Source organism: Hoplias malabaricus, chromosome 12, assembly GCF_029633855.1.
Source record: "Hoplias malabaricus isolate fHopMal1 chromosome 12, fHopMal1.hap1, whole genome shotgun sequence".
Classification (NCBI taxonomy): domain Eukaryota; kingdom Metazoa; phylum Chordata; class Actinopteri; order Characiformes; family Erythrinidae; genus Hoplias; species Hoplias malabaricus.
This window is the reverse complement of record NC_089811.1, coordinates 34,371,924-34,382,262: the sequence shown is the minus strand read 5'-3', so window position 1 is coordinate 34,382,262 and position 10,339 is coordinate 34,371,924. Positions and strand designations below refer to the sequence as shown.

General features: G+C 42.5%; 1 protein-coding gene across 1 annotated transcript in view; it reads left to right on the top strand.

Annotated features, from left to right (window-relative positions):
• The first annotated feature begins 201 nt into the window (after positions 1-201).
• The window catches only part of LOC136710728 (potassium voltage-gated channel subfamily H member 7-like), a 71,935-nt gene continuing 61,797 nt past the window's right edge, over positions 202-10,339 (top strand). Inside the window, exons 1-2 of the mRNA XM_066686510.1 lie at positions 202-277; positions 2,790-3,020. Coding sequence (XP_066542607.1) covers positions 202-277; positions 2,790-3,020 — 307 coding nt within the window. The remainder of the gene's footprint in view (positions 278-2,789; positions 3,021-10,339) is intronic.

The following is a 10,339-nucleotide window of genomic DNA, read 5'->3' as shown; positions in this document are numbered from 1 at the left end:
GTTGCGCGCAGGGAGTTGGAGCGAGCTCCGGGAATGCAGCTGTCAGCCGCCGCGCTCTAAAAACACAAACAGAGGTCACTGAGAGGAAAGTGGAGTCGAGCATGAGCTGCGGCCGAACCAAGAGCGCCCTGCAGCCGCGTTAACTTTAGTGCAGCTCCTCGGGCGCTTTCCGCTGCTCGGGAAAGTGAACACTACCCAACCATGCCGGTGCGAAGAGGTCATGTGGCGCCACAGAACACCTTCCTGGGAATAATCATACGCAAATTCGAGGGACAGAGTGAGTAGAAGTTTGAGAATTATTATCATTTCTGGGAAAGAGTTGGAGATGATCCCAGTAAACATTTAGCCGTTGATTCAACGTTGAAATAACGTAATGACTGCCGTCTAATCAACGTTCTCTTAAGGTTGAAAATGAAAGTTGAAAAGACGTCCAAACACAGACATTGAAAAGACGACTATTAGACGTATTTTGGACGTCCATTGACGTTATTAATTGGTCCCGAAATAAATTACTTGTATAAAACGCGTTTTGGACGTCCACTGACGTTATCGATTGGTCACCACTTAACTAACTTATTAAGAGGGATTTTGGACGTCCATTGACGTTTAAAATATGTCCTTGACGGACAGACTACTTTTAGACCTATTTTGAACGTCCAGGGACGTTCCTTGTTTACTGGGATGTTTGTTTCCAAAACGGGTTTCAAGAATGTCATTTTTTAACGATGCACGTTACTTAGGATGGGGTTTATCTACAAATAACACACCTGTAATAGTTTAAATGCTAAAGGTATTAAAGTGTGCTGTCCGCTATACCTTGACTAAGTGTTCCGATCCGTGAACAGCGTTTTGCAGTGAAACTCTTCCCGTGTCGTGTCGCGCTGGTTTGTCGTTATCAGAGAGAGTGAAGTGTCCTAACGACAAGAACTGTGCTACGAACAAAGATTCACCACTCTGTGAATTCACTGTGTAGACCGTGACTTTCAAAACAAACGCAGCGATTTGAGCTGAAAAAACTAGCCCAGGACAAAGAGCATCAGCTGCGGAGAGACACAAAGCCCCTCACTTCAGCCTCAGATTGCGCGTTTGTTTGTGTCTAACTGGGGTTCAGTGTTGAGAGGATGCAATGCATGTATAGTTTGCATTGAGGGTTTTGTGTGTGTGTGTTTTATATTGGGATCAGACAGTTTTGTTACTCGTTCCTTCCCAACGTAATGTGCACAAAGAACGATGTCAAATGAGCATTAACGTCACCAGCGGTGGTCGCCCTGTCGCCTATGAGATAGAGCAATAACACTAACGTAAACCTTAAACAACATGGACGAACTACACTCTTATAAATAAAGCTGCTACTAAATGTTTGGTCAGTGCCATAGAAGAACCACTTTTGATGTTTTTAAAGAGACGTGTTAGTGTGAAGAACTTTTTAAAGGTTTAAAAAAACATTTAATCCGTCATAAGGTTCTATACTAACGTGAACGTTATTAGCATAAATGCTAAATGGTTCTTCTGAGGCATCGGTCAAATAACCTTTTGTAGCACCTTTATTTTTAAAAGCGTACATGGCCTACATGTAAAGTCAAAGTTATAGCTATTATAGACTATACCCAGTAAACAAGGAACGTTCAAAATAGGTCTAAAAGTAGTCTGTCCGTCAAGGACATATTTTAAACGTCAGTAGACGTCCAAAATGCGTTTTATACAAGTAATTTATTTCGGGACCAATTAATAACGTCAATGGACGTCCAAAATACGTCTAATAGTCGTCTTTTCAATGTCGGTGTTTGGACGTCTTCTCAACTTTCATTTTCAACCTTAAGAGAACGTTGATTAGACGGCAGTCATTACGTTATTTCAACGTTGAATCAACGACTAAATGTTTACTGGGTAATAGCATTAGTGAAAAACATCAAATATATCTGTTTACAATAAAAACACTGATATAGCGAATTACTACTTATATTATTTTAAAAATGGTGTTTCACTGACCAAAGTGGCACAGTACTGGACGTTAAAAAATATGTATGAATCAAGTCTATTCTAGGAAAATGAGCAGTGTCAGACCGACCGTGTGTGTCTGACAGCTCTGTCACCTTTTCTCTGCTCTAATTTTATCAGAATGAGGCATTGTTTTTTGCTTTAATACGCTGAAAAATAGTAAATTAATTTAATTTTTTTTATATATACTGTAACTTGATAAAGCACCTTCTTTACACATCTCTTTCTCCTTCACTCTCCCTCTCCATGATTCTCCACTTCTCTCCATCTTTCACTATTTAGTCTGCAACTCTGTCCATCTGTTTTTCACTTTCCATCACTCTAACGTTTCATATCACTTTCTTTCTCTCCCTAACTCTAATGACTCTACCTTCACCACCCTTCCATCTCTCTCTCTCTCTCTCTCTCTCTCTCTCTCTCTCTCTCTCTCTCTCTTTCTCTCTCTTTCTCTCTCTCTCTCTCTTTCTCTCTCTCTCTCTCTCTCTCTCTCTCTCTCTCTCTCTCTCTCTCTCTCTCTCTCTCTTTCTCTCTCTCTTTCCTTGCTTCTAAAGAAGGGTGTTTGTAATTTAGGTAAATGTTTAACTCGACAGTGCAACTGCAAGGACGCTTACACTTAAAGCCGTCATGTGATAAACACTTTTCTGTAACTAAAGTTGACCTCAGAAATCCCAGACTGGCTGCATCTCTTGAAAACTAAAAGCATGGCTGGGAAAAGTTGTAAAGAAAGCTACAATATTAGACATATCTGGGGTGGTGAAAAGTGACCTTCACTTTCTTTGTCCTCTCTGCAGATAAGAAATTCATCATTGCCAATGCGCGTGTGCCGAACTGTGCGATTATCTACTGTAACGATGGCTTCTGCGAGATGACAGGTTTCTCCCGGCCGGACGTCATGCAGAGAGCCTGCACGTGTGACTTCCTGCATGGAGAGCAGACCAAGCGGCACGCCATTGCTCTGGTGGCCCAGGCCCTGATGGGCTCAGAGGAGCGCAAAGTGGAGATCACCTACCACCGCAAAGACGGTCAGTCTCCCACATGCTACTCAGCTTTCCGCCTTAAGGATTAACAGCTGCCCTTCTGAGAAATGTGATTCAGAGCTGTGGCTTCTGAATGGAGGAAGGCAGATACGAGAGGGAGAGAGAGGTGGAGAAAAAGGGGAGATGGGAAGTGGGGGAAGGGAGAGCTAGAGACATAGAAGGGTGAGAAGAGGAGCTGAGAAAGAAAAGGGAGAGCTGTAGAGATGGAGAGAGGGAGTGTGAGAAAGGAATGTCTCGGTGTGACCTCTTTCAGAAGTAATATGCTATCATTACAGAGCACTTTGAATGAAATGAAACACTAAAGGCAGAGAGAGACTGGGAGTAACATATTCAGATGGGCAGAATACTGACTCTTACACTTCCAGCGAACCTCTCTCTCGCTCTCGTCCAGTCCACGACATCTCATTTCAACGGGGACCTGTTTTCTACTGATTTGTTCAGTGAAGCCTCCATGGGTGGAGCTCTTATGTGAGCGTCCATGCTCATGCCAAAATCTCCTCAGACAAATTCAGCCAAACACAGTGGATTAAAGAAAACACACACCCTATCTGCTTTCAGTGCTCCTCCGTCAGCGCCCCTCCCCCTCCCACTGCCCTCATCATAAGTGTCAGCAGAGCTAACAGAAAGGCAGCATTATTGATGAGCTATTGCACCAGCTTCTAAAATATTGATTAACCATTGCATATTGTGTTCCAAACGGTCTGTAGGTTCTGGGTGCTGATCATAGTCACACGTAGCCGTAGTGATAATCTCCCTTAGTATTAAACTGACTGGTTACTGTGCCTCCATGACTGATAGATATAAATGACCTCTCTTCCGATGAGCTGTCTGATATTGTGATTCATTGAACGATAACACTGGTCATAGCTGAGCATGAATGGGCTCAACTGTTAATGAGTTTTCAGCTTTGGTTCTGTGTATGTTGTTTATGGGCTGCGGAGTAAACAGTATATTTTAAGCTTAAATAATATTCAGATATTTCAGCCGAATAGAAAAAAAAGAAACCTGATTACAAGAAACCCTGGGTGCCGCAGTGCCACAGTAAATAAGCCTGGAGGTCGTGGGTTAAAGTCCCGCTTCAGGTGACAGTCTGTGAGGAGTGTGGTGTGTTCTCTCTGTGTCTGCGTGGGTTTCCTCCGAGTGACTGTCTGTGAGGAGTGTGGTGTGTTCTCCCTGTGTCTGCATGGGTTTCCTCCGGGTGACTGTCTGTGAGGAGTGTGGTGTGTTCCCTGTGTCTGCGTGGGTTTCCTCCGGGTGACTGTCTGTGAGGAGTGTGGTGTGTTCTCCCTGTGTCTGCGTGGGTTTCCTCCGAGTGACTGTCTGTGAGGAGTATGGTGTGTTCCCTGTGTCTGCGTGGGTTTCCTCCGGGTGACTGTCTGTGAGGAGTGTGGTGTGTTCTCCCTGTGTCTGCGTGGGTTTCCTCCGGGTGACTGTCTGTGAGGAGTGTGGTGTGTTCTCCCTGTGTCTGCGTGGGTTTCCTCTGGGTGCTCCGGTTTCCTCACACAGTCCAAAAACACACGTTGGTAGGTGGATTGGTGACTCAAAAGTGTCCGTAGGTGTGAGTGAATGTGTGTGTGTGTCACCCTGCGAAGGACTAGTACCCCCTCCAGGGTATGTTCCCAATGATTCCGTGTAGGCTCCTGATCCACCGCGACCTTGAACTAGACATGCGGTTCCAGATAATGAATGAATGAATGAATAATACACACTTTGTAAATGCGAATGTGAACCATTTTATTATTTATTAATACACTTGATAATTGTCCTCTTTTACTTGTGCACTTCCTCATGCAGCCCTGTGTTTTTTCTAGCCTTACAGACATTCAGTGACAGTCGTAAAGAAGGAGCTCATCTCTTTAATACTTCATGTGTTAACTGCTCCCTGGGCTCTTTACTGTACGCAGGCCTTCAATGTTTTTATAAATTATGAGGTGCTGTGCTGAAGGAACATTTCAGCAATAGAGAGGAAGAGGGAGTGAGAGAGGACCTCTAACAATGATCTCTGGCTAAGGAATAACACCGACATTGCATAACAGTGGAGGTGTAATCACTGGTTTTGGCAGGTAGAGCAGCTCTCAGCTGAACACTGCAATTTAACAGCACCTGGCGTAGGGGGAGGAAAGAGAATTACCGTGCAATTCGGCAGCTATATCCGCTAGTTATGGATTTTAATAAGCAGCCGCCCTGCCTCCACATATGTACAAAAAAGTGAAAGAGAACTTGCTTCATTATGAAGTCATTATTATCGCTGTTAGGAATCGTTCGAAGCCAGAGAACACAACGCAACATTCAATGCGACTAACAAGATATCAGCAGCGTATCTGAGAGTAATCTGGATCAATTGAGAATGCATTACTGCTTTAACAGCCTGCAGTGGCTATTCATAAGAAAGATTTGAATTATGAATAAGGATGTTCTCTAATTTGATTTTGGGCTGAGATGCATTCAGTGAAGACAGACGGGGCCTGTTTGATGCAAATTTGCTCAATATGTTTGTGGCAGGAGTTTTCCAGCTCGACAGATGGACGCATCAGAGTCTTTGTGCTTTACTCGTCCTGCACGTGTCAGGCTTTGGGAGCTGTCTGTGGCTGCTAAGTGTTCTAAGAGCAGCTTAGCACTAAAATGCAGGGTAAATTCTGTTGTGTGAAGCATTAGGCTGTTTCCCAGTCTCTTCATAGTCAATGCACATAGAAACAGTAGTTGGTTATGATTATTGTATGCAGTGAGGAGCCCATGTGTTCTTCTGAGTCTCCAGACAAGACCTGATGACTTCTGCAATAACAGATAATTGGCTATTTTTATTAAACATATCTTCATTCTTGCCCTGTGAAGGATTGGCGCCCCCTCCAGGGTGTATTCCCGCCTTGCGCCCAATGATTCCAGGTAGGCTGTGGACCCACCGCGACCCTGAACTGGATAAGAGCTTACAGATAATAAATGAATGAATGAATGAATATCTTCATTCTTGTTTTTAAAGTCTCCAAATGATATAGTAATTTCTATATGTCAGTGTCGAGTTTTGTTGAAAGTACACAGTGCACCCAATCAGGGCAATATTTTGTGAATGAGGGTTAAAAAAAACCCATCACCCTGAAATCAGGGTGCCCAAACCTTTTATCTAAGTCAAATGTCGGTGGTGGGCAGAGGGCAGAATGAGATAACAGTATATGAAAGGCAGGTTTTAAATTAAGTAAAAAATATATATGTAATAAAACCACCATATTTTGTAAATGGAACAGATTTTATACCAATATCAGAATTATATTGAATTGATCAAAATTTAGAAATATGTCATGACATGAATTGTAGCCATATTGTCCAGATCAAAGTCTGAGTATTGCAAGTATGAGTGACCAGTCAGATGAGAACATCACCAGAAGCGCTGTCTGGGGTCATTTTGTCTCCAAGGTAAACTTTACTGTGTGTCAATATGTACATCAAACATCCACATTATACATACATCATCTTTTCCACTTGTCCATTTCAGGGTCGCGGTAACATCCACATTATATCTGTAGCAATATATATATATTTATGTGGAACTACACTAACGTTTAAATATCATTTTTCTGGACATTTATGGCCCACACTGAATCTTGGCAGTAGTAGTCACGGTTGGCCACTAATTGTACTGTCAAGAAAGTCTTGGGCAACAGATGTAGATGAAGTGTTTTGGAGAGTGGGTTTCGTCTTATCCTCTTGCTCTCTCTGTCTTAGCCACAGCTCACCTGCGGCTGAACACTGTTTTAATGAGGATACAAATAGCTTAGTGCAAATCGATTTGCAATTCCTGTGTCACCGCGAGATGAAATCAATTGCTGACTGCAGGCTCCGTGTCTTTTGTTATAAAGCCCTTTGCACACTCCTGTAGTAAACCAGACACACACTCGCAGCTTTCCGGGCCCGTCCCACCACGCTGCTTGAGTTAGCAAGCTGTCATGACCCTGCGATGCAAGAGGGGAGGGGAGTACATTTGTTTAGCCATCCCAGGGCAGACATTGGGGAGGAAGATGTTTGTGTATAATTGGCTCCAGTGACAGACCGGCACTGTACAGCATATGGAGATGTCAGCTCCTGAGCTGCTTTAATTGACTCATTACACCTGCGGGCATTGACACCATTCCTCGTGAGTTCAAAAGCAGGTTTTAGCACTCACGCGAAGATGATGGATCTTTTTTTTTTTCTTTTTTTTGCCTGTCTTTTTTTAACTTTAATGCCATTCTTACACAGAGCATCTCCCTGTTGTGCGATTGCATTTACAGTAGGCCCTCAAATGCTTCTCTACAAATGCCTTTCAAACCTCTCGGGTGGCTCAGAACTCATAGAGACGCGCTTGTGTTTCTCCACTCCCTATATTCTGCAGCTCTATTGATGTTTTCATCTTGGCTGTATGTCGTTGTGCAGCACCCAGCATGCCTGTCCCAGGCGTGATGAGCGAGAGGAGACAGACGCTGCTGCAGCTCGCGCTTAAGTCACACTGAATTAAAGCCTTCCTGCCAAGCCGCATGCAGACGTGACGTGCTGTCATTCACCAGGCCCGTGAAGCACAGGCAAACAATTGCTTCTCACTGCTGTTCTTCCAGGCCTAGCCCGGAATATATGCCTGCAAACAACAAGCATGCTTGTTCTAGCTCTATCTATCTGCCGACACGCATAAAATCTGGACTGTTTTATAGTAAGAAACAAGCAGTTTCTAATGAAGAATAGAGCATTGTGCTCAGATGACGTTTTTGACAGCAAGATATCTGCAGATTGTTCTTTTTGTTTTGTGTCGTGGATAGCTGTGACTAGAAAGCGTGCCTTAAATGAAGAAACCTTTGATCAACATGCTGCCAGAAGGCACAGTGCGTTAGGATCAGTAGTGATGAATTACAGGTCTGCTACAGAGTGAGCTAGGGCCAGCGATGTGTGTGAGAGAGACAGAGAAAACCAGCGGTGAGAGGGAAAGGATGATTGATGATATACTTGAGTATAATGAACTCATTGATCCTGACCAATACACCAAATTCTACCACTGACAGAGAAAAAGTGTTAGACCCATGGCATTGGAATTAGAGAATGGACTTTTAAATACAGCTTATTTGCGGTGTTTCCGGATCCACTCGAGCATGCGGGAAGGGTCTTGTAGAAAAGAACATAATTATTATTATTAGTCAGTTTCTGATTCACTCTGTGAGTCAAGCCCAAATTTATTTTAAAATGTAATTTGGGAAAATGTTTCTAAACCATTCTGTGTGGTCTTGGTCACTTTTACCATGTTCTAGAGCATCTAAATCAATAATAAAATGATTAGTTAGGACCTTCAGTTGTGCTTCATGTCAATTCACAACACTTGTAGTATCCTATAGGAATGCCCTGTACTTTCAAATGGCAGTGGCCACAGTGCAAAAAAAATAATAAAAAAGCACAAAGAGTGATTCCTGAACTGGCGAGAATGTAACTGCGAGAGTCCGAGACGAATCTGAAGATCACCACCAAGGCCATCCTCATGAATCTGAACCATTCGGTAACAATACCTCAAGACAGACACACCTGCAGACACGGCACGAGGCTGGTCTCCATGGACACCAAAGCCAGGAGGACTCCTTCAAGCTCACACTGCCTTTGCAAATGCTCTCCTGATGGCAAATAAAATGTTGTCACTGATTGCTGAAGCTGAGTAAGAATTACTAAACACAAGGAATCTTTAATAAAAACATTACAGAAAAACTATTTATCTTTTAACAAATTTAATTTAATGTCTTGCTGCCTTTAGTGATTTGTTTGTCGTTTTCCGCAGATGATTGTGGTCTATTCGATTTAAATCAAATTTTGGCGTGGGTGTTAATAATACATAGCTGTAAACACATCATCCATGTGTGTGTGTGTGTGTGTGTGCACATGTATTCATTGCTAGCTTTAGATTCATATAGTAGATAAAATTATTGTGCAATTATTTTTCACATATTCCCTCTGACAATTCTGTTTGCAGAAGCTATCTGTGCTCTGTGCATTGTAAATATTAGAAAGCATTTATACTAGAAGTATTTCCACTTTCCGTTCCCTGAAGGACATTTTATTTGAGTGGTGTGAACAGTCTTTAAAGACAGACGCTGAAAGCCACACAAAGGATTTTTGTTCTTTTTTGTAAAAAAGTATCAGTAACACATTTTTGGCACATAGTTTTCACACCTTTCTCAACAGTGTGTGTTGCCCTGTGAAGGACTGGCGCCCCCTCCAGGGTGTATTCCCGCCTTGTGCCCAATGATTCCAGGTAGGCTCTGGACCCACCGTGACCCTGAACTGGATAAGCGCTTACAGATCATGAATGAATGAATTCCAATTTTCTCTTGTGTCTTACACATTTTACAGTTGCATCGCCTCCACATCTGATTTTCTCCAATCACATTGCTGGAAATGCATTTATGTGAGAGCACAAAGACAAAGATTAAATGGCGTTAATCTAACACAATGATCAAGGAGAAATATGTGTACTGATTAAATACGGCGAATATGAGAACAGAGATGGAATAGAACAAAGTAAAAAAGACTGAATGACAGCTTTTCTGATCCTCAATCCTCACTGTTTCTTATCCATTTGAAAGTAAACAGACTCATTCTCATCAGGGTCTGAAACCAGTCATTCTGAACACAGCTGTTTAGACAGGGTAAGAAAATCAGTGCTGTTTAACCATATGGTATTTTGTATAAAGCATGTCATAGAGGCTTTATTAAGACTTCAGAGGAAAGTGTTGACTTGTGTATAACATTCCCGCTTCAAAGCTGCTGAATTCACTAGTCTAAAAAGGGGACAACAAAATGGTGTCTTTAGACATAAAATGTAGAAGTGTGATAACAGGTTTAAGAGTGAGTAACTAGTCGCTCTTGCTCAACTCAAACCATCATGGAACTGTGATGGAAGTACTTTTGGAAAATCCATGTCACTTAACACTGTCCACCACTGCATCAAGAAGTGCAACCTGAAACCTGATTATACAAAAAGGAGTTCTCCAGGCCTGACGTCATCTGAGATGAACTGAAAGACAGTGGAAACATATTCTGTGTTCAGACGAGTCCATGTTCAGCTTATTTTTAAGAAACACGAATGTTTGATTCTACATGCCAAAGAGAAAAAAAACATCCAGAGTTTTACCAACTTAAAGTGCAAAACCCAGCATCTGTGATGGCATGGGTGACATCAGTGCCCACGTCTGGTTGAGCTACATGTATGTGAATGTATCATTGATGCAGAAGCTTATGTTGGTATTTTGGAGAGACGTATGCTGCCATCAAGACGACATCTTTGCCCAGGAACTCTGGGACTA